Raw genomic sequence first — 25,238 nt, 5'->3', positions numbered from 1 at the left:
AAATAAAGTAATTTATATTTTTAAAATTGTTCTTTAGAGAATGTTAGTCAAAATTTCCGTCTCCCTCGCCCTTCCCATTTTATTTTAGGGCGCATAGAGATAGCATAAAACGTTTTCTAGCTGAGCAGCCTCTGGGCATCACTCTGTTGAAATAGAGGTATTCAGATTTATTTGCCTTTATATTATCAGGTGCATATATAGCTTTTGGAACAAGTTTGAATCAAGATTTGTTTAAATTTGTATTAATTTACACCAAATATATGACTTTTATATTCAGATAAAGCATTTTGATTAAATAAAAAAAAAGAACAATAAGAACAAGCTCTCTTGGCTTGAGAGTGGTACCTAAATTAGCAACATTATGAACAACTCGGGGGTTCCATGGCCTGGGTTCAAACCCAGCTCAGCCACTAACCAGATGTTTGACCTCGAGGAAGTTACTTAAACTTTCTGCATCTTTAAAATGTGGATGGTAATTAGTCACTCCCTTACAGAACTGTTGAGAGGTGTAAATGTGGAAATGCATGTAAAAAGGCCTGGCACACAGTGAGAGCTAAATAAATGTCAGTAAATATTCTTATCGCTGAATTTATTAACCAGTTTGGCAGAGGACATGTACATGAATTGAAAATAGAAAATCTTGATCAAAGAAAAGAATTTCTTACGAGAATAGAAAAGATCAAGTTTGAAGACTCAAAAATACCTAAGCCAATCAGAATATGAATCTGACTTTTGCCCTCCCCCCCACATTCACTAGATATTTAGCAGTTTTCTAAAACCCTGTAATTTGTCATGTCATGAGCTTCTGGTCTTCTCTCCTTCTGCTCCTTGCTGAGTCCTTTAAGCAAAGACTCACAAATGACAAACGTCACCACACCACTTAGTTAACTGATGAGACCTGAGTGTTGCCAAGCTTTCGAGTTGGAGCTGCTCAGTCGGAGTGCGGGGTTTGGATGGGGAAGGGGTGTTAGGACTCCTCCTCCCCTCCTCCTTGGTCAGCACCCCCTCACCCCCGCCCTCGCCAACTTCTTCAGGCCTCTTAGCGCCTTTCCCTCGCAGGTCCGCCCTTCTCCGGGTGTCGGAGCCGGGCGCAGGAGGCGGGCCCAGCGCTGACGGGCGGGCTGCGCCTCCGCAGCCGGGGGGCGGAGGCGGGCGGGCGGAGGAGGAGGAGGAGGCGGGGCCTGCGCCGGGCGGCAGCTGGCGCCGAGCGCGGTGGGAGAGGAGAGGGTACCCGCTGGTGGCCTCTGCCCAGACCTCCGCGCCGCAGCCCTGCGCCTCTCCCGCCCTTGTCTCCGGCTCCGCAGCCCCAGAACGGCGGAGGCGGCGGAGCTGTGGGCCACCGGTAGGTTGCACGGGGACTGCGGTTCCGTCTGCAACCTTTTGTGCTGCAGGCAAGGTGCTGGTGATGGGTGGGTGGGTTGGGAGGGTGCCCCAGTCACCGATCCTCGGTGCCAGCCCCCGTTGCGGCGCCGCCCCTTCCTCCCTGCCTCGTGTCGGGACCGGGCGCGCGGTGCCCGCGCGGTGCTGGGGAACCCCGGCCGGGTGGGCCTCCGGGATGGGCGGCGAGGCGGCCCCAGCAGCCCCCAACCTCGGCGGGCTGGTGCTCGGGCACCCGAGTAGGGGGACCGGGGGCCGGTGAACTGGGTGGGGCCCTTGCGGGGTGCTGGGATCCCGCGGTTCCTTGGCACAGGGGTGGGGCCGGAGACGCCGTGAGTGTGCAGCGCGTGTGAGTGAGTGTGCGGGGGCGTGCGCCCCCGTGTGCGCGCGGCGTGCGCTCGCCGGGAGGTGCGGGCGCCTGGCGGCCCGGAGCGCCTCTCCCGCGCTGCAGCGGCGCGGAAGTCGGGGCGCGTTGGCGCGCACGCTCGCTCTGCCGCCGTGCCCGCTCCGCGGGGCGGCGGGCAGGGGCCCCGCCGGGAAGCAGCTGCTTCCCGGGTCTGCTGTGCCCCTCGACGCGCGCGCCGGCTGCGGCTGCCCGGGCCAGATAGCGCCTCGGGGCAGCCCTGGCGGCCTTATCTCGCCGGCCCTTCTCACCCGCGCGGCGATCCGGGGGCGAGGCCGCCGCGAGCCCGCAGCCCGCTGCTCGTGTACCGATGCGGCGGGGGCAGCCGGCCGGCCGTGGCCGGGGGCGCGCGTGGGCACTGGGGCCGGGCGCTGGCCAGGAGCGAAAGCGGCAGATGCCCTTGGGCATCGCCGCCCTCGCCCCACCTGTCGCGGGTGGACTTCGGGGCGGGTGGGAAGCGGAGAAAAGGGGTTTCCAGGCGGGCGGCCGTCAGACCTTGAGCAGGCGGCCCCATTGTGAAGCTGCCAAACTCTCTCTAGTGGTGGAATCTGCAAATCTCTGCCAGAAAGGAGATGGGAACTCGAAGGGAATGATGGCCCCGTCCTTTTCCCCTTGCAAGTGTTCCACATCCTTAGGGTCTCTCTGCCTCTCCACCCAGGCGACTTTGCACCCGGGGAGGTTAGTGATTTCTGTCGAGCCAAGATGCTGAGTGTGTATGTGAATGGCTGTGGTGCACAGGTAAAACTGGGCCTGGGAACTTTAAATTCATTTGAGAGAGAGGAAGAATGGAGGCAGTAGCGTTTTATAAGGTGCTTGCTACTTCTACTCGAAAGAACAATTCTTGCACAACGTTTCTGACGTTACTGGACTTTTCATTTTACATTGTTTTTCTCACATGAGCCGCCCTACAATTTAGAGTTGTTAGTTGCGTTGTTTATTTAACCCTGTCGAGCAGGTTAGACACTAGAGAGAGAGAAATGACCTCTTCCCAAAGTTTATTTTCCTGGTCATTTCAAAATACAGTATTGGGCATTATTGTGGAAGCTTCTGGTACTTTATTAATTCAAGACCACGATTTATGCTTACACAATGATCTTTAATGAATGTTTCACAGATTTCTCAGCATTTTCCTTACGTAACTGTGTATGCATTATAAACTTAATAAAATGGCTAGGATGAAATATAAGGATTAGTGATATAAGATGGCTAGGATATTTATGGACCTTACATAATGGTCAGTGAATTTGTTTACTTATAATTTTGTATACTTTAAGAGCTATTGTACACATTAACCCTTAAAAGTATTTAGTGTGATGGGAGTAATAAAGCTTCATATACAGAATTTAAATTTTCTTCACTGATTCACGGAGGATTCTGGGGGGAAATTGGCTCTTTTCTTCCAGAGAGAATTCTGATTTCATCACTAGCCTTTCAAAGGAAGTTCCTGGTTCTAAGCTGGAAGGTTAGCCATTTCCACTGTGTGCACCTCTCCCGTTTCGTTATGCTTCCTGAGGGACAAGTTTCTTGTAAAGACTGAATGTAGATTTTCAGTTCTAGTTACTGTCAGTCATATTTGTAGTGAAACGGAATTTTTTTCTAAAAGTAGAAGGATGACTTCACGTAATGATAAGAAGACATTGGTTTTTCTAGCCCTAATTTCTCCTTGCAGAAATAGAAACTAAATGCTGCACTTTGAGGGGGTTGCTATTAAAAGAACTGATATTAGAAAGAGAAACACATTTCTGTCTAACTGACCCTGTTAGGGGTTGTCTTACTGCTTGGCCAGGTGAATGATTTGTTTGTAAGGTCAAGGATGGTTTCAGAAAAGTCACACCTTACTTAACACCTCTTCTAAAAATTACTGGTGATTTAGTTTTTACTGGTCGAAAATGGAAAAGTAAGATTATTTAAGGTAACCTCTAAGGTGGCATGTAGGTGCAGCTGAGGATTCTGTTTCCCTTGTGTGTATTGTACTTTGGCACTTAAACCCCTTCATTTCTGCTCAGTGTTGTGTTCCTGAGAGATGTTTTGATCGTTCCCTTTTTTGCTTGTTTTCAGAGTAATCTTTAAGACTAGTGGTTGCCAAATATTTTCATTAGTCTGAATGGAACTGTTAACTATTTTTTTCCCCAATGCTTTTTATTATTGGTCTCTCCTCAGATAGCCACTCTGAGAAATACTACATTTCCATTTTTTTTTCCTTCGTGTTTTGGGAGCTAGTATTAGAACCTGTAACTACTACTCTACCAATTTTCTTTGCCTAAATTTATCTTGCTTTCCATAATAATAATCTTTAATGGTTAGTGGGATTTATTTACCAAAATTTGCCCAGGCTGTGTGCTGGCCTTTGTATTTATAACCCTGTGATTTGGAAGTGATTGTTAAATTTTTTCATATTGCTATTTTGTTAGTGGATCTGTGCTGAAGCCTGAGACTTGTGGCTTTTTTTGTGTAGGGATTTTGTGTGGGTCTGAACATTTCCATGTGGAGCTTTCTACATTTTGGGCAAAACCACTCCCTTCTCTGGGTTCCCAGTGACATTCAGGTTTATATTTCCACGTCTGTCTGTCTTCCCCTCCTGCCTGGTCTCAGGCTTCACTTTTTGTACTTGCTCTGGTGCCTGTACAATGCTGGGACATGATAAGACTCATGAAACATTGTTGAATGAGGAAATGAAAAATTGAATGGCTGAGTGGATACACCCAAAGAAACAGTCCTCAGATCTGTATGGGAAGCCACTACCTAAGCAGAAGGGTGTGCCTTTCTTTCTCTTTAAATTTGTTGCCTTCCCATTGTTACATATGACATTTGAGTAGGATAACAACATAATTGCCAAACTGGGACACTTTTTCCAGATTAAGAGGGTGCTGTAAATAATTATGTCAGGGCATGGCTATGAACTGAGACATATGGTCACCTTACTTTTGAAGGACATTCTTCTTTATTTACTTGTGCTATCTGTCACCTTGCCTGAGAAATTTGACACACTTGCTAGTTAATGTTTGCAAACTTTCTATTTGTAGAATCTTCATTTGCAGTCAAATGCTGAGTGTCTTCTGCTTAGTCACCCATGGTTTCCTTATGCAGAGGCCTGTGGGCAGCTCTTGGCCATGCTTTATTTTTCCTATTTTCATTGCTTACAGGGTAATGTCACAGGACTTTCTGGTTGTTTCAGCTGCTTGTAGCTGGAAGCATTATATACTCTAGCCTTTGCTCTGTTTAATTCCGTCTGTTTTTCTATGCAACATTTAGTCCATCTTGTAAGAATTTCGCTGGAATTCTTTTCCTTCTTGCTGACTGACCTTTTTTGAGAGGAGATCCATTGATATCTTGCCAAGCCTTCATGTTCAAAATATTGGCCAGAATCAATTGCAAGTGTTAGAGATTTATTGATTTCTAAAGTATTTTAAAAATGTTATTTGGAAGGTATATATTTTGGGGACTTTGATATAACCATCTTTCGTGGGAGATGCAGGCAAAGCCTTTAGTATAAGTTTTTGCTAGATTCCTTTATAGGCAGTCTCTTAAAGAAGTATATTCTTGTACTCGTTTCTGGCCTTGTTCTTTTTATTTTTTAATTTTTCCTCTTTTTCACCATCTTGTCCTCGTCATCCTCTTCTGAGCACCTGTGCACAGATAGTGTGCAATTACACACAAAGCAGGAGGCAGAGGCAGAAATGAGTAAACAGTGAGAAATGGAAGGCGCTCTGCACCTTGGTTTCGCCCTGTGTCTCGCTCCCCTGGACTCTGTGTTTGTATTCTATTTTTAGCTTGGCACTGGCATAATAGGGATAATCAGTTACTACACTTTGTTTACTATGAAATTACCAACCATTTCCTAGACTTCCACAGCAGCTCCTGTGCAGGAGGTGGATAATTGCTTTAAGGCTCCTCTGCTTTCAAATCCAGAATGAAGTTTTAGATTGATTTTTCTTTTGGGATTGAAGGGAGTGTTGGAAAACATATCTTTCCAATGCATTTAAAGCTTGAAAAGACTCTATCACCAAATACATGATGCAAATTATAGGAAAGTTTGAATGAGACGTTAGATTGTTTTTGAAAACTATTCTTTTTTTAGAATTAGAACAGATTCATATTTTTCCAGTGTTCCTGCTTCTGGGTTTTCAATCTAAATTTCTAAAACTCTAAATGAAATCTCTCTCACTTTGGGATAGATGTAGCCCTGAAAAATGAAGTGGAAATATTTATCTGTATTTGCCATCCAGTCATATAACCAGCAAGTATTGGTTGGTATATTTTTTTCCTGCCTTAGAATTTGTGATTAAAAAAAAATCCTGTAAGCTTTTAGGAGAAAGAGTTAATGATCTAGAATGATTTTGTATAAGACTCTCTACTATAGGCCTTGGAATCCTAACATTTTTCAAACTGGAAATAACCCTAGAGCTAGTGGTTAAAATTACCTTCCTCCAGCCATTTCACAATTGGGGCAATAAAGCTTTTAAATAAAGTGCCTCCCCACACATTTAAAATAGGATTCCATTTACAGTAGTTAATTAATATACATTTTTTAGGAACATGATTATTGTGTAAAAAGCTACACACCCCGGCTTATCACTGAACACAGGCTGCGCGCGTGTCTAAAGCAACATCAGTGGGCCTTGGACTCAGATGGATTGGGGTTCAGATTCCTGCTGTGACTCTCAGATGGTATTACTTGATCGAATACTTTAAAACGAGGATAGTATTTTCCTCATGGAGTAGATGTTAAGATTAAATGATATAACTTTCATACAGCTTTTGGCGTATAGAACATGCTAAAAAATATTAGTTTTTTTTCCCCTCTTCCCCCATTAAAAAGCCACTTACTTAAATAAGAAATCCGTTTGAACTTTACAACATTGGTATTGGGGAAATTCTTTGGGATTAATTATAAATAAAAATGTTTATTGTTAGATCATTTTTGTTCCGTTACAGTTCACTTTATGTTAAAACCAGAGGCTTCATTGGTGGAGTGGAAGCAAGTCTTCATTATCTAGGTTTCTTGGTTACCCAATATGAAAATAATTGGTGGCAAAAGAAATGAAAGGGAGCATGTCTGTTATCTAAATCTAAAGAAGTTCCAAAGGCTGATAAACATGTTTATGTTGGGAGTGACAGTTCTTGGTGGGTTAACTCCTTCAAGTTTCTCAGGCTGAGGAGGCAAATATCTTTAATTTACTAATTATCCCTTTCCTTTGGATGAAACTCTCTGCCCTGGTAAGGAAAGTAAAAAGTGACAAACTCCTTACCTTTCCCTTGCTGTTTGTATTCTGTTAGAGGACTTGTTGGCCTGTTGCCACTTCCTCAGGCTCTGTGAACCCGTGTAGGTAAAATGAATCACTCAGCTCCTTTGAGGCCCCCCCACCTAAGTTGAACACAACATCAGGAAACCCAACAACCAAAGAAAGCTTTACAGGTGGAAAGGACTTTGGGGAGTTTTCTTGGTCTCAAGAAATTAACGTAGTTAACTGGGGAGGTAGAAGATAAAGAGATATTCTCTTACACGTTACCTCCCCAGGTAAGAGAGGAAGGCACAGACAACATGCTGGAAACCTTAAGCAATCTGATAATGCTAAAGAAGTGTTTTTCAAGTTGTTCTCTTAAAAAAATGTTTTCCAAGAGCCTTCTGATCATTTGCCTCAGAGCGGTCTTAGGAGGGATTTTTATTGTTGCTATTTTAGGGCTAAAATCAGTAGACATCAAAAATTAATTACACAACAACAACATCACGCTCTTCTAAAGGGCTTTGCAGGATGCAAGACACGTTCCTCTACCTTATCTCATTTTATCCACATAACAACTGTATGAGGGAGGAACGATGGTATTGTGCTCATTTTAAAGATTGCTATTTATGCAAGGTCAAGAGGCAGAGTTCTTAGCTGGGGGCTAGGACCTGTTCTTTTAACCCCAGCCTCAGCGATCTATTTTCCCTAGGATACGTGAGTAGGAGTAGGGTGGCGGAACCAATATTTAAACCCCTAATTTTTCTTGTCTCTTTATTTAGCCCAGTGAAGCTACTCTTAGTCTCCAGGTAGAGTTTGAGCAACAGAACACAGAGGGACAAGCATGATAAAGTATTTCAGGTTTCATTTAGCTCAACAAACTCAAAATTACTTTAATTAAGTTAATTAATATTGAATTCTATACCTCCTGTACCTGATGTTAGTACGTCCTGCTAGTTTCATCCTGTTTTGCAGCTAGAATTGGTATAATTGCTTTATAACTTGTGTTACTTGTTAAATTAAAGGTTTATTTTTATATTTCATGTTTAGTATCTGGAGTAGAGCAGAAAAATTATTATGCCTCTGTTCTCTTGGGACTCATTGGAAATTGTACAGTGACGTCTTCTGGGATCTAGTCTGGTGAGTTATCTCTTTCTTTTTCTGTTTGTTAACTACTTGTATGAACATAATATCATAATGTGTATTAAGGACTGCATGAGCAGATGAATGTAAAGTGTCATTATATTATTGCAAATATGTATACTACAATTACGAATTTTTTAATGGTGAGAACTGAAACTGTTGTTGCAAAACGCTAACATGATTATATTTGAAATGTTTGACTTGTTGATTCAGTAGGTTTTCTCTGTATTCCTCTAAGTTCAAGGAGATCTTTGGAATAATATTTCAAAATATAGTAGTTAAGAGGTAGTTGCTCTGATTTCAGGGATTTTTAGTAAAAACATTAAGCTCCAAAGATTGGCAAAATAATTTGCAAAAATTTCTAGTTGTGTTTTACCATGCATAAAGAATGGCAAACTGATGACTAAAAGGAGCATCATTGTCACTTAGTCGTGTAGCAGTTCATTGTAAGTGTGACATTCCTTTTCTCACACCATGAATTTAAACTGTTAAAAATATACACTTCCTTTAGTTGTCTTTTGTCAGTGTGTCATCTGTGTATCTGTGCTGTCACACTTGTCCATGTGGCTCCAAGTCTTTGAAGGGGAAAAAATTTTAATAATGATCTTTGTAGCTCTTTAGCATTTTAAAAGCTAGATTAGTGTGAATTCATGCTTTGGTGTGTCATTCTCCTTGGCCACTATCTTTGTAGGTCTTTGCTTTGAATTATGTAGAGAGGTCATAATCCTTGGAAAAAGCAGTTTCATAATAAGTGATTTCCAAATCAGCAGTCAGCAGAAGAATGATTCAAAGGAATGATGGGTAAAAACAAACGCTTTATCTTGTTAGGCAGATTTTGCTTATCAGATTTTTGAAAACGCATTTTAAAAACATTGAGAAAATAGAAACAGTTCTAAAGTTTTCAGTTTTGAGGAAAAGAGCAAGAAGTTTGAAAACCTGAAGTACAAAGTGCTTTTAGAGGATATTGAATGAGAAATAATGTGGATGAGTCATTAATTTATCCAGTTGAAGTAAAGCACACAAAAAAATGAGTAGAAGCTACAGGAATGTGTGTGTATCCATATCTCTCTGCCTGTATGTGTGTAAGTGTACATGTGTATGTCTACATGTGTGTGTATACATAGTTACAGATATAGTTATATATGTAAATAAAAGGACATTGTAGCAGAGCTGTAGAAAGTGAAGTGAACCAATTTGAGAGGTAGTTATCTGTCACTGAAGGTGTTCAAACATAGGTAGGACAGCCTAAAAATTAATATTCCTTCTGATTCTAAGATTGTACAATTTGAAGAATTTTGAAATTTGGAGGACCATCAAAAACTTGGAAATATATGACAAGTTTCTTTTATTTTTAAAGTCAGGTTTATTGAAGTATAATTTATATGCAGTAAAAGTCACCCTTTCAAGGTACATAGTTTGATGAGTTTTGACAAGTGTAGTATCCATTTGTGGATGGAGTGTAGTTAGCACTATGGTCAATATATAGAATATTTTCTTCACTCCCCAAATTTTCTTGTGCCTCTTTGTAGTCTGTTCCTCCCAACCCCAGCCTCTGGCAGTCATTGATTGATTTCTGTCTCGATAGTTTTGCGTTTTCCAGCATGTGTCATATGTGGAATCACACGTATGTAGCATTTTCTGTCTGATTCTTTCATTTAGTGCAATCCTAGGTTGCTCCTTTTCATTGCTGAGTGGTATTCCATCGTATAGGTGGAACACAATTTCTTTAGCCATTTTCTGTTGGTGAACGTTTGGACTGTTGCCAGTTTTTGATGATTATGAATCAAACTGTTATAAACCTTCACGTCTTTGTGTGAAGTATGTTTTCAGTTTCTTAGGTAAATACCTACTAGTAGGGTAGGTGGGTTATTTAATAAGCATTTGTTTAACTTTATAAGAAATTGCCAAACTGTTTCCCAAAGACTATACCTGACAACGGCTTCTAAGAAGCTCAAAGAACTATACCAAAGTGTGTGCAGATGGAGAAGCCTAGTTCTCATTCAGCACAGATTGATTTTTATTTTATATCCAGGTTTAACAAGTTTGGTTAGTATCTATTTTAAGCTCACAATGGATTAGAAATAGTACATTAGAAGGCCTTAGGGATAGGTTGTTAGCAATTGGAAGCAGCCAAAAATGATATCCGCTAATATGGCTATAATTACTGATTTAAAAAAAAAGGAGCAACTTACAGGAGTGAAATTCTTGTGTCTGATAACTTCTGTCTGGCAAGTGCCCAAACATGTTTGCATATTGGAATCACCTGGGGATCTTCTAAAAATTTCAGAGCCCAGGCCATACCCTAGATGAGTTACATCACAAATCTGGGGTAGAGCATAGACGTTGGTATTTTTTTGAAGCTCCTGGATGATGTCAATGTATAGACACGTTTGGGAACCACGGGCTAGAAGCACAGCATGATGAAATCGAAGGAGCCCTGGACTTGGAGCCAGGCCACCTGGACCTGCCGGCATGGCTCTGGGCAGGCCCCTGCCTTCGTGGCCTAAGTGTCCTCTTCTCTATAATCAGAGCTTCCGGGTAGGTGAACTCCAAGATGATTCTGACTTAAAACTAGATGGTTCTAGATATCGCTAGACCAATAATAGGATAATAGTCATGCTTAGGAGAGTCCATTTCCGAAGAAATGGCTGTATTCTGAATGGTTCATTTCAGGTAGCTCTTGAAAAGGATTTTGTTCACATGATGACATTTTTGTTCTATATATTTAGACATTTATGTTATAGCTGGTTTCTCTTAAATGGCATTGCTGTGTGTTGCTAAAAACAGTTCAAGCATATGGAGCAGTTTCTTGATTACTGAGGGTGACTTTTTTAGATAAGCCCAATTAAAAAAAAATTCCCAGAATGCAGTAGTTCTCAAGAAGAATTCTTTGTATAGCAGTTGTGAAACTTAGCTATTTTCAGAGCTGGTCTAAGGAGCTAAGGCTTCTCGGCTGTATTTTTAAAATGTTGCTCCTTGTGCCAAATGTAGAGGAAATTTGGCCTCTGGGAGAGTGTTCAAAGCTGAGTAGATCCCACACAGGTCACCGTCTTTTGAATGTGCTCATCTTGGCAGGTTCCCCCACGTGTGTTGTGGTTTGGACCTGTTTGCTTTCATTTCAGCCAAAATTCACAAATGCATGCTGTATGCAGTGTTTTTAAAATGTGCGCTGTGTACATTTTCTAGTAAATGTTAAAGTGTTACCTTATCTAGTGTGGTCTAGTTTTGAATCCTCATACATTTCAAAGAAATATGGTGGCACCTATGAACATTGTCAGGTTTTGTATGTTTTATAAATATGCTTCAGTGCCGTTGTTGCTGACTGGATTGTGAGAGAATTTGAGACTGAAGATCCTTAGGTGTTATTTAAAAGATTATATTTGGGCTAGCCCGGGTGGCATAGTGGTTAAGTTCAGGGTGCTCTGCTTCAGCAGCCTGGGTTCAGTTCCCAGGCACGGACCTTCATTGTTCTGTTAGTGGCCGTGCTGTGCTGGTGGCCCACATACTAAAAAATTGAGGAAGATTGGCACAGATATTAGCTCAGGGCAAATATTCCTCAGCAAAAAGTAAAATAAAATCAAATCTGTATATGTGTGTGTGTGTGTATATATATATATATATATATATATATATGTATATATTCCTCATTCTTGTCTGGGAAACTCAGGTTTAAAAGGATTGTTCAACTACAAGTTGACCTTTCTATTGTTGCATTTTCTGTTCTAAACTCTACTATCTAGAGAAATTTTGCTACTTCTGTTATTAGAACATTTTTTATGTTTTCTGTTTCTAGTCTTTATTTTGCTTTAAACTGTAATATGAAAGGCATTGATGGAAACAATAAAGGTATTGTTGGTCTCTGATTTTTAGTGCTCTGCAGTGCAGAAGTTAGCATTGGACTTGATTTCTTGGTTCATGGTTTATTCTTTTTGATGCAGTGGGAGTGGTGCCTGTTGCACATACCTGCAATATTTATGAGCGTGCTTTGTAATCATTTATCTTGGCAGTATGCTTTTTGATGCAAATTTTATTTTAGAATATGAAACAAAATGCTGAATCATGAATAAGCTTTAAAAATAACAAACCCATAAGCAGATTTTTCATGGTAAAATATGAATAATATACTGCTGAACACAGGCCACCTCGGGTTGTAGTCACGCTAGCCAAGTTTCCTGATAAATGCCTTTTAACGAGAAATGTTGCAGTGCAGAATGTTGGACATGCGTATATCAAGATATGTTAAATTTGAGACTGTTCAGTCTTTGTTGTCTTGGGTGTCACCCTCTTTTGCTAGAATTCCGGAGTTAGAAAGTGCCTAGACTTCTTCCTCAGATGGGCCAGTACCTACACCCCTGCTGCCTGTGTGAAAGGTAACCTGAGAAAGGTGACCTGTGACTGCTCTCAGGTTCTTGCTCCAGTATTTAAATCCAGTCAGGAAATTCTCAGGAATTTAATAGCATAAAAAGTTTTGTCTTTGGTCACATTGAAGAATGGAAAGTATGCTGCTTAGTCAGCATTCCACCCAGCTAAAAAGGAAATATTTGCCAATCAGTGCTCTCGTTTCTGAAACCCAGCCTCCACCTAAGCTTTCTTAGTGCCACACAGTAGATGTTCTTTAGAAGGACAATATATAAGTAAGAAGGATCCTTAAAAACAAAAATCTAAGCAATTCGCAAGGGTCCTAGTTGCACTGTTCACATTCCTGCGGGAATATCAAGCTCCGGAGATGTTTTTGTACGTACGGCAATACACCGCAGACAGCAATGAAACCGCCTAAAAGAGCGGTTAGTTTTGAGAATATGCTATTGTTTGGAGCAGAAGTACTGATGATTTATAGCTAAAAAGTGCGAACAGTTTTCCAGCCTTTAGAATTGCTCATCAGCAGTTCAGCAGGTTGCAGCTATACATGTAATATTTAAAATGAGCCTTTTGGGTAGTGAACATGATGTCATCTACACAGAAATGGAAATATAGTGATGTACACCTGAAATTTATATAATGTTATAAACCAGTGTCACTGCAATAAAAATAAAAGTAAAACGAGCCTTTTCATGTTTCAGTGCAGCAAGACTGTCACTCAGAAATTTTACATAGAGTGTTGACCTGAATTACTAGGTTAAATATTTGTGTTAGAGGATACTCGAAATGCTTGCTTCTTTGACTTTCTGGTTAAGCAGTGTTTTCTACAGGGACTGTGTTGTTTACCTCAGCAAAGTATGGTGGGTCTCTTAGACCAGTCTGCTTGGTTGAAGTTTCCTGAGCTCTTAAACCATATCTTTTACTTTACAGTCTAGGTTAAATCGTCATCTGTCAGGCTGATGCCTGAAGATCCTGTTGGATAGTTTTACTGAAGCCAGGTGATATTTTTTGTGGTGTTATTGGCTGCTGGAAGCTTAACCAATGATAGTTACTCATCTAACAGTAGCGTCTATTTCATGTCACATCAGATTTTGACCTTTATGCGTCATTTCACTCACTGTCTTCACTTTTCTAATTTTCTAGGTACTTATTTTCTAGATAATATGTAATTTCTGCCTTTTTCTCTCAAACCTTTATGTCCTGCCATCCTTCATCCTCAACCCCTAGAGATTGTAAGAATTCCCGATGGTCTGCCTTGATGCAGCAGAATTGGCTTAGTGTGGGAACAAAATCTGATGGTTCTATCGACCACAGAAGCCTGTGCCCACTCTTCGTTACTGTGACTTTGTATGCCATTAGCTTGCTTAGCAATTTTTATCCCTTATGGGCAAAAAAGATGACTTTCAGGCTAGCCTCTGTTTGAATTATTACGCAGTTCAGAATGGGTGGGGTATGAATTCATAGATTTTAGGACGTTTATAATATACCAAATGAGAATGCAGGAAGGTGGCTGGTGGAAATCCATGGACTGCCATATTTGGAAGACACCTAGACCAAAGTGTCACTTTAGGTGGACTGATTGCTGGAGTGTCATCACCTGGGTGACTGCCCTGGGAGGGGGCACCCAGTCTGTGTGTGTGCTCCATTTCCTCCACAGCCCTGGTCATTTGGGCCTCATCCACGCTCCTCTCCTTGTCCTTCAGAATGAAGTATCAGAGAAACACTTTGTGCCTGTAGCTGCCTCTCAGGTTGGGTAGGTTGGAGGCCTTGGATCTGTCCCTTTGTGTTCCTTCTGGGCTACAGATTTAGTAAGAAAGGAAGGATTAGATTGTCATCTGGCTTAGAGTAAATATTTATTTCTTCAGCATAAAATTTGGTGAGGCTTCATGTGGCCCTCTAAAGTTTATTAGATGAGAAGTCTTCAGGATTTTGTATACATATCAAAGTAGCTGATAGTTACCTGCTATTTCCAGCCTATCAACAGAGAAATAAGTTACGCAATCAAATATAAATTTATTTTTACATTATTAAGATAGAATAAAGACAATTCCTTTAAATCTAGAAGAATTGAGGGGCTAAATTAGTTTAATTAATTGGTTAAGTTAAAATTGGAAATACTGTGTACTGGGGGGCTTTGAGGACAAGAAGGGAAGAAAATATTGGCAACAGATGTTAGCTCAGGGCCAATCTTAAAAAATAAAAAATAAATAAAATTGGAAATAGTCTAAGATTTAGAGTAAAAGAAAAGTAAATATATTGATTCCTTTGGCATTAGCTGTGTCTCAGGAATCATCATTAATGTTAGTTTTCAGCTGTGCTAGAGCTGTGGACCACAGCGTGGACAGGATGGCATCTGGTAACTTCTTCATGGTCTGCGAGTATTTATTTTCTGATGAAGGAAAGTACAGCATGCAAATGAAGGAATAAGGTTATGACCTTTTCTTAGCTTTCTAATTGCTTGGATTTTAAATGAATGCCCAAGCTTTAGGAATTGCTTCAATTAGGAAAAGGTTATTTGTTTTACGAAAGGATTCATAAGAATTATTAAATATAATAGCCTTTTGCAATAAATACTTAATCTTAAAATCAGTTATTATTTGACATCATTTTGACTAGTGATCTGAGATACTCAAAACTGTTGTTTACTTCTAGTTGAAGTTCAGGTAGAAATAAAGTTTCTCAGAAATGACATTGTTGCTCAGTTTCCCTTAGTGTTCTGTTTCCCAAGGTTTGATTTACCTGCCGCTTCCTAGGAACCTGGCCATTGTTTGTGGTACTTCTTGTTAGTGGGGTTTTCCAAACTATGTACATAATGTGATCATTGTAGTGAATAATATTAGTATTCATTGTGAATTGTTCTGCCATTTACTAAACTATTCAAAAGTGCAATGTCTTAGGTATTGCAAAATAAAATAAATCAATGGTATATTTTATGATTAAATAGTCAAAATAACATCTGATATTTTATATATGTTTAATATTGAACATGACCTGATTTATTGGATTTAGGGTTAACTTTTAAACTATAAAATGGTTTTCTTTAAATAATATATCAGAGATATGGAAGGAGAAACATTTACAAAGTTTGGGGGAACTTCCCCTTAAGACCTCAAAAAAATTTGGGGGGGTTCCAAATTGTCTTCTTTGCAGAAGTTGATCAGCTTTTGTCTTTTATGATGTGCCCCTTAAACACAGTTGAAAAGAAGTGCAGGTGTGAAGTGAGCACTTATTTTAAATTACGTGATGGAAAATGTAAAGATTTTAATTTTCGTGTTGGAAATAGTTTGGATTCTTGTGAAACTGTGGGTGATTTTTTTTTTTTTTTTGCTTAATGTTGAGATCGGTATTTGATTTGCTTAATATCGCCTTAAGGAACAGACTTGGCATGATTGAATGGACACTGCATTTAGAGAAGCATTGTTATTGTTGTTTTCTGTGAGCTTCTCCATCTGAGCCTGTTAGTAGTACTTCAGACTTTCACTTAACCTGCCTTTGAGTTCTTGAGGGCAGAGGAGGAGTAGTCATTTCGTGCCTGCTCTGGAACATTTAATCGACAGAGATAAAAATCTGTGAGTACTCTGGCTGTTTCTCAGGTCAGTGCTATTTCATTCTCCTGAGGCTTCTAAAATGAGGCGGCTTGGCCCAGTGTTCTGCACGTTATACCTTTTTAATCTGAGTCTGTTTACTTTTAGGCGTGTGCAGACTGGTGCCTAAAATGGAAGTAGATGTTAATGGAGAGTCCAGAAGTGCCCTGGCCACTCTGCCCTTGCCCGTGGCCGAGGCCGGCTCCCCGGGAAAGGCCGAGGCCGAGAAGCCCCGCTGCTCCAGCACACCGTGCTCCCCGATGCGCCGGACTGTGTCAGGCTACCAGATCCTCCACATGGACTCTAACTATTTGGTTGGCTTCACGACTGGTGAGGAACTCCTGAAGTTAGCCCAGAAGTGCACAGGAGGTGAAGAGAGTAAGGGAGAAGCCATGCCTTCCTTGCGCTCTAAACAGCTGGATGCAGGACTTGCACGTTCCTCTCGTTTGTATAAAGCCAGGAGTAGGTACTACCAGCCATACGAGATTCCAGCTGTCAATGGCAGGAGGCGAAGGCGGATGCCCAGCTCAGGAGACAAGTGCACTAAATCTTTACCTTATGAACCTTATAAGGCCCTCCATGGGCCCCTGCCTCTTTGTCTTCTTAAAGGTAAGAGGGCTCATTCCAAATCTCTGGACTACCTCAATCTAGATAAAATGAGCATCAAGGAGCCAGCTGACACAGAAGTGCTACAGTACCAGCTGCAACACCTAACCCTCAGAGGGGACCGTGTTTTTGCTAGGAATAATACATGAATGACGAGCAGAGAGTGTAAACCAGTTTAGGTCAGCCTCCACTTGGCTAGAAAAATCCACCGTTGTACTCTGTACAGGACTCTTCACACTATAGATGGTTATATCAGCTAAGTGTTCCTGGAACATAAAAATTGTTGGCATCAGATTTTGAATACAGGAATGAAATCACAGGTACTTGGGGGGAAATCATTCTAGAGCCCGCGACTGCAAAGAAAACAATGTTGACCAATAGTTTGTATAGCTTTTTAGCTAGGAAAAAAAAGGCTTTGGTACAGTCATATCTTTATGATTCTGACGCTCAAATTGGAAATGTTATCTGCTTGGTTGTTGCTGATTTGGTATGATTCATTAGAAATTTATATCTTAAGTACTCAAGTACTTCTTTACTCTCTGTATTTTACTATAAAATGTATGTAATGATTTGTTTTATGAACTTTAGAACTTGAACATTGCTGAATTGGACCACTTTTTATTTTTAAATATTGAGTTTAAATATTTTATAACTGGTTTTGCACTGAAAAAATTAACATTTCAGACTGACAAGAGAATAATCTTTCTTCACTTGCCTCAATAATATTATTGAGCAATGAATTTTTTATTTCCGCATGGAAAGTTATTGATCTTGATGGCTGTAAAATATTTCTTTATAGCGTTATTAAAGTGTGTCTTAATAAAATTAAATTTGGGATACAAAGTATTTATTTTACAATGGGTGGGGGGAAGCTTTTCCAGAAAGTTTCCAATATGAAGTTTTCATAAGTTGAAAAACTTTCCTTAGTGCTTATTTTCTAATTTAAAATTCATCTGGAACTTTAAAATGGAAAGGATTCTTTTAATTGTGGACTATAGGCGTAATACTGTTTGCATCTGAATGTTCTGTAAGTGAATGGAACTTTTAATAGCGGACCTCCTGGTTTCTACTATTGAATGCTTAAACTAGGTATGAAGTGATACCAGTCAGCATGGCATTGGATCATTCCACTTTCAGTTCTGTGCAGCATAAGCACTCATTGAAATTCCAGTTTCTAGGATTAGTGTAGGAGCCTAAAGTGCTTCTACAGTTTTAATGGGTTAATCCTGGATTACTTAACAATTTATGTCAATTGCACTGGTTTAATTTGTTGCTGAAGAAATAATGCCCTGGCTTTAGTAACAAATACAGCTCAACTATTCTTGAATATATTTTGAGGGAAAAAATGTATGTAACTTACCTTTTACCTTTTGTAAAAGTTTCTATTTCTTTTGTTTCTTTTTTGACTCTTGAAGGTGCAATTTATTTCTGAATTGGCATTTCTGGAAGCATAGAACTGCTTCTTTTAAATTTTAGTTTGGGCGCTCTGAGTTTCTTAGGTGTTAGCAATCCTGCTTATAAAATAAGAAGACCTTTTAATTAATGAGTGGGTCATTCCTGATACAGGTATGACTTTTCTTTAGCCAGAATGAATGGCAAACACTATTTAGAGCAGAATAAGTATTAGAAAACCCCAGGAACTCTTAATCAACATTTATTACACTTTCACTGCGGCAAACCACGTGAAAGAGCCTTGAGGAAGCTGACAGGTATCTTCCTGAGTTGATCAGATTTCTTGGTGGGCTGGAAATTTTCAGCTGTTGTATATTTTAAAGTAAATTGCACCTTTGTAACATATTGTATTGACGAATGATCACTAAGATTAACTATATCTCTACAGTCATTAGTTTGACAAGAAATAGAATCCTGTCAGATGCCAAAGAATTGGGATTTTTACGTTTAATGATTAAACACCGTTATTTATTGATGATTTACCCTGTGGAACTGTGTTATTTCTAACTATGAAATAAAAGGGTGATGTAAACACACATTGTTGTGTGGTGCTTTAAACGAGGTCCACCTTCAACCTGGTTACTATTCAAGAATTCCATCGAAGCACTTATTTTTAGGCCCCATTTTTGTAAAAAAAAAAAAAAAACACAACAAAACTTTCTTTTAGTGTTCAAGGTAAAGGATGTGTTCATGGCGGTGATGTGTCCTTGGTCTGTTAGGAAACACAACTGTGTGCCTGTGAGACCTGTCCCTGCCTGTGTGCCTCAGTGATTTCTTGAGCTCAATAAAAATATCTAGCTTTTTTGTTTTGTTTTGTTTTGTTTTGTTTTCACTTAAAGACAGATGAAACTCTGTGGCAAAAATGAAAGGGTTGAAAGTTTGAGATGCAGCCTATTTGTTCTTAGCTGATTAAAAAAGATATAATTTTCAGTGTGGTGTCGTAGAAAGCAAGTTCTGAAACGCTCAGGCAGTAGTTTTCAGAATGTGTCTGCAGAGCCCCTTCCCTTGGTCGGTCTTGCTTTCCTTGCCCTCCCCGGCCCGTGCTCCTGGAGTCGGTAGTGTCCTATCAAGAGAAGAGGTTAGGGGGGCCGGCCTGGTGGCACAGCGGGTTAAGTTTGCATGTTCCACTTGGGCAGCCTGGGGTTCGCCAGTTTGGATTCTAGGCATGGGCCTACACACTGCTTGTCAAGCCATGCTGTGGCAGGCATCCAACATTTAAGTAGAGGAAGATGGGCATGGATGTTAGCGCAGGGCCAATCTTCCTCAGCAAAAAGAGGAGGATTGGCAGTGGATGTTAGCTCAGGGCTAATCTTCCTCAAAAAAAAAAAAAAGAGAGAAAAGGAAGACGCTTAGGCTGGACCTCTCTTAGCTGAAAAAAAATCCTATTTTCTTTAGTCTTTTAACATGGTTCTATTTTTGAACTCTTTTTTCCCCCCTCACTTTTACTCAATTTAATACTCCATACTAATCAGGGCACAGTTTTAGCCAGAATATACCTGGTGGTGTTATCTTCCAGTGCCTGCCCTTTATTCATTGCAGTACAACATGACTTTAATTTTTGTGTGTGTGTACAAAGATACCATGTTTTAGAGGCCCAGCTGATGCATAAAATAGCACTAGAATTTCAGTCCTTGCTTCATTCTGAGGTGAGCTGCTTTTGCTCCTCTGACTTCCTTCTGGCTGCATTTGTACGTCTGCTTCCAGGGCTCCTACAGTCAGCAGTCAGGGAAGAAAGGACTATGGGGATGGAGTAAATGTAAACCCATTCAAAACCCGCAGCTCTTCCTGACTGCAGCTCAGCGGGGCTACCGTTCCAGGCCCATCAAGTCCTGTTCATTGTTCCTTAGGCCTTACAATGCCTGTGGGTGGATCACAGTGTCTTTTTTCTTCCCTGAGATATTTATTTAAATGATTTCAATATTTGGGGATTTGGGAAGCTTTTAGAAGATTCCAGGTTAACTTTTAAAGGCAAATGGGCCTTTCACTAAAGAAAGAATATTTCTTGAAATCTTGAGAAAAGCAACGTATTTTTACTTTTTTTCTTATTCTGACGTACTTTTATCTTGGAAAGAATTTTATCCCATTATAACTATTGAAAACTTTTTAAGGGAACTTTTAAATGACCCTGGCCTAAGGGGCTTGTTCTCAATCAGAGAAAGTAGGAGAGACTGACAAGCAGTTTATAAATGGCATAAATGCTCTAGAAGGGTTGGAGTGGGGAGAGAGCAAGGATGTACATTATTCTAATGCAGAGAGGACAGTGAGTATCAAGTAAAATTGCCTTTTTGAACAATATAATTTGATTAGAGAAGTGGAAACTGATGAGGAAGATTGCTTTGGAAGTATAATAAATACAATTAGAAAGCTAGAAGTGGAGGTTGTCAGCACTTAATGGTGTGCTTCACTTTGTAATGTGCTTTAGATAGGAATTATGAAATGGATTCTTTGATATTTTGCATTAGAAAAAAATTAAAGATTTTTCTGGCTAAGGAGAACACTACTAGAAACAAACCAAAACAAGAGTGGGTTTGATTTGTTATTTTGAGTTTGCTGAGCCTGTAGGACACTTCGATACTCTGGTGGGAAGGGGACGTTGAATTTGTATGCTTGTCATTGTGAAATGACTTTGTACAAGGTTTTACTAAATGATTTCCGAGGAAAAGTCTGAAACCAAATTTCCTAACCGTTGTCACCCCTGATCTTCGGGTTGTCTTTGATGTACAGATTTATGTGAGGGTGCAGGATGAGGCAAGGGGACTCTAAAACAGAAGGACACAGCGTCCACTGGAATAAAAGGGAGGAGCTGCACACTCAGTGGAATCCTCAAGTGATCCTGGCTGGGGTCACTTCTGGAACCGAGAGCTTTGATGCTTTCGCTTTTGTGGAAAAGCTGGCGGCACTTTCAAAGTCCCTGCTGAACGCTCTCAGAAAAGGGTTCTTACTGTGTGCCGGTGGGAAGAGGAGGAAATGCTGGGTCTGTGACGTTGACCTTTAAGTCTGATTCACCAGGAAGAGTATTTTTCACCAAACCTTTATGTAAAAGGATTACACATGGAAATATATATTTGGAAGACTTTGAATCCTCTATCCCTGGCTGAATGCTTCAGTTAGGGAAGAGAACTTGTGTGGTAAGAAGTTCTTGAACTTAACTGAACTTCAGATTTTGGCTAAGTGGTTAGAGCTGGGATGGCACACACTGAGCATGCCTACCACCGTGCTCCTCCCTGTGCATGTGGCAGACAGGCTGGTCCATAAGTGCACAGTCTCCCTGAGTCCAGATGTGGCCTCATTATCTTTCTTAACCCAGCACTTTAGGCAGCTGCTACTGAATTGATCAGCATTACACAGGAGATAAAAACTGTTTACCCACCACACCCCATGTAATGGGTTACAGTGTGAATTGAAAAAAGGTCTGACTGTTTTTGAGTAGGAGATGGTTCTGGGCCCTATCTTCTAACCAGAGAACAGAGGAGAATGGTCTCCATTACCATTATCCATGAGGCACCTTCTGAGCACATGCAGGCTCTTTGGGGTTATAGGGCTTAAGGTATTTTTCACTTTCAAGGACATGCCTCTTAATTGGGAGAGAGAGAGAGAGAGTGAGGTAGCATAAGATGAATGCCAAGTGCGTGCTTTGTGAAATAAATAGCAATTAAGAGAGAGGAGCTTGAATCCTATGGGACTGAAATCTGAGGAAGAAATATTTTGTTCATTTTTCTGTCAGTTTCTTGGCCAACTTATTGGATGTGCTGACTTACATTGTTGTAAGTGCAGAAGGTGAAAAAAAGTGCTTTCATGGGGAAGGCGCTTTTTAAGAGTGACGTCTTAGGGAAGTCTAGGGAGACGAAAAACATGGGGAAGGCGAAATCTTAACAAAATAATGGAACCTGAGAAGGATCAAGGCATGCCATCAATGTTCACCTGTTAACTGCCACCTTTCTCCTTGGTGGCCTGCTGAGATGTACTGATTCACTTTCTACATGAGAAGAATGAAGGTGGAGGTTGGTTGAACTGAAATATTGGAACTGGGGGTCGGGGAGGCCAGAGCTATGAGGGAATAAATGAATGGATATTTTAGTGATGTATTTTCTCTTGCACTGCCCTTAATCCTGGGGTGGGGGGGGGGATGACAGAAGATTTGCTTTAATTATTTAGGGTCTGAAGTACATTTAAAAATGTGTGTTCTTGATATACTTTGCATAAAACACGAAACTATACGGAAAGCGTTTTGCTCAAGAAGTTTCGTAATACAGATCATCTTTTGAAATGACCAACTAGAACCTGCATGTATTTATAGTTTGAGTTTTGTTGTTCTTAATGTTTTACATATATTTTTAGTGTCGTGCTCATCTAATAAATTAATGCAGTTATAAGGGAAAATGTTTAAGGGATTAGGATATTCATAGGATTGAATATTTTTGTGGTAGGCTATATAAGGCAGTCCACTCACAGGTCACAAAGATATTCATTAAACATGACAAATTTACTTTTTTTAAGGGGAAGAGGGCATATTATATTACTTTTGGTATAACATTGCCCAACTACTTTTTCCGCCCAGAAATTCATTTCTTAAATGCTTGCTGGATCAAGCCCTCAAAGTGAAATAGATGAGGATCATGTTTCTTTCTTTAGATTTTCTTTAAATCTTTCCTTGCTTTTTTTGAGGAACCTTTTGGCTAGAATAGAGATACCGGAGAATACACAACTGAAAGTGTGACTTCCCCCATGGGGCCAGGTCACTCTGTTTAGAAATCCTAGGAAATGCTGAAAGTGATAACGGTTCTTAATTTGTGAATAGAAGACTCATAAAAGCTACCTCATTTGTGTTATGCTAGATTTGTAGTGTGATTAGTAACGAGAGAAGGTTCCTCTGTATATTGACAACCAGATGTTCTGATCTTGGGAGGCTACAGATGGAATGCTCAGAGAACTGTGATGGATTTTATATCAAGTGTTATAAAAGCAAACAAATCCTTGTTTGAAATAGAACCACCAAGACCAAACTGTTGTAATTTATCTGTAGGAATTGACGCTCCTTCAGATTCGTGATTCAACCTTTCTTTATTCATCCACCAAATATTCATTGTGATATATTGTGTGCCAGGCACAGTGATAAGTCATGAGAATACAAGGTGAGTAAACACAGAAGCCATAGCCGGGAACAAATAGTTGCCCTTTAAAATGAGTGCTGCTAATAAACAGAGGTTGAAGATTTTTTGAGCACACAGAGGAGAACGTTCCTAATTCTACCTTGAGTGGGGGGAAATCTTCACCAGGGAAGCTATGCTTGGGCGTGGAGGGTAAATAGGAGTTTGCCAGGTGGGTGGGAGGGTGAGGGCCTCCCAGGCAGAAGAGAATGTTGTATGGGAATATAAACAGGAAGTGGCCTCGGGGTTCATCCATTCTACTTTTCCTGCTATCCAAACCAACCTGGACAGAAGTATGTCATAGATCTTTCTAAAACTCTCCAGGAAAGGAAATCATGCTGAGTCACTAGTGTAGTTTGACCCACGTTTTCAGGTGAAAAATTTAGCAGTGAAATTTCAAATCATGGTACTTAAACTGACAAACAAAATTGTACAATCAGCATTCCTCCTAATCCGACACGCTTTTCACCTTAAAGTAGCCCCCCCAGTCTCACGGACCCTCTCGTCTTTTGTGGGTCTCCAGTGGTCCAGAGTTTTCACAGATGTTAGCTGCATCTGTATCTGGAAGAGGAATAAGCTTTTGGGTACCAAGTAGCCACTTTCAGCCCCTGTTTGGGAACATTGCTGGAAACTCTGGGCCCTGAGAGAAGGTCCAAGATGCTCCTACCGCACCATCAGCCTGGAAAGAAGGGCGGGGAGGGAATCCAGCTTGCTGTCTCTCCACTGCTCGTGTTCTTCCCCAGGCGGAACAGAATGCCCTGCTCAGCAGGCTCCAAAACTCATCCTTAACAAGTGCTGTTTTAAGATGAGAGGATGTTGTTTTGGGAAACACAGTGCTCATGAGGCTCTGATGTTTCAGCCAACTCCATCAGTAGAACCTTACCCTGGGCCAAGTTTGTCTAACCACTGCAACCATTCCCAGAATTCTCTCCTGCATGCCTGTTTCTCTGACTTAAAAGGACTGTTTGCTGGAGGAAAAGGGGAGAGGAGCAGGTGGAAATATCTGTGGACAGTTATTTTTTTTTTAATTTGAGGGATTTTTAATAGTTAAAAGCTTATTTCTCAGTTTCCCTCTCTTTGCTTAAGGACCCAGCTGTAAAGAAAGAAAATACTGAAAGAGCTAAAATGCTTGGCTCTTCACATAATGTCCTATAGTTGTGGCCATCTTGCTTTTGTGGTTTTAAAGATAACCAATCCTGGCAGGATATGGTTGATCATGAGCCTTAGTTTCATTTTTTTATAAAATGGAAAAAGTAATTTCTGCTTTACAGTTCTTATGAGAATTAGACATAATGTATATAAAATAAAATGCCTCTACATAGTAGTTGCTGAATAAAAGGCAGCCATTGGCAGTAATAAAAACAGTCTTTGAAACCCCTGATTTACCGTGTCTTTATTTACCCCACAACTGCTTTAAAAAGGTTATACATAGTAAAATAAAAGCGTTACATTTAAATTTTAAGTATTTTGAATAAAATGTTGCAAAATCTCAAAACGTGTGTGTGTTTGTGAGTTGTGGGTGAATATATGTTGCCCCTCACAGTGGGCTAAACTTGTGTTTTCTGAATTAGGCTGTTGACATGTGGTGCAAACAAGAGCCCCTTGGGTGTGGGAAGAAAAGATTAAACCTGCTTTTAAAATATTTTTTATCTTATCCTTTAAAAATTTTTATTTGTTCTATATGTCATGTATATTGTTTGGCAGTATAGTAGTAAATGCACAAAATATATAAGTAAGTATAAGAATATTGGAGATATCAACTCAATTTTTTAAACTTTTTTTTAAACTCATGACCATAAGTGTTTGGAAATCACTGATTTAAATGGCCATGGCCATTATAACATGAAAATTCTTCTCTTTGAGTCCAGTTTACCTTCTTGGAATCTTATTAATGTTTGAACATGGGCTTGAGATTTGGCAAGATTAAAAGATAAGGACCATTTTT

The 25,238-nt window shown here is 40.3% G+C and overlaps 1 protein-coding gene across 16 annotated transcripts in view; it reads left to right on the top strand.

The window, feature by feature from the left end:
* Nucleotides 1-1,137: 1,137 nt before the first annotated feature.
* MACIR (macrophage immunometabolism regulator) overlaps nt 1,138-25,238 on the top strand; it is a 169,150-nt gene continuing 145,049 nt past the window's right edge. For 6 of the 16 annotated variants that reach the window (XR_011425647.1, XR_011425648.1, XM_070234479.1 and 3 more), the window contains exons 1-2: nt 1,946-2,458; nt 8,053-8,142. Coding sequence is in view for 9 of the 16 variants with exons in the window: in XM_070234479.1 (XP_070090580.1) it covers nt 2,091-2,458; nt 8,053-8,142 (458 nt within the window). In the remaining 7 variants the exon portion in view is untranslated. Of the gene's footprint in view, nt 1,397-1,512; nt 3,243-8,052; nt 8,143-16,196; nt 18,683-25,238 lie in introns of those variants that run through there. The other 10 variants (XR_011425651.1, XR_011425649.1, XR_011425652.1 and 7 more) reach the window with 7 other exon arrangements.

The sequence above is a fragment of the Equus caballus genome, chromosome 14 (assembly GCF_041296265.1).
Source record: "Equus caballus isolate H_3958 breed thoroughbred chromosome 14, TB-T2T, whole genome shotgun sequence".
Lineage (NCBI taxonomy): Eukaryota > Metazoa > Chordata > Mammalia > Perissodactyla > Equidae > Equus > Equus caballus.
This window is presented reverse-complemented; position numbering and strand designations above follow the sequence as displayed.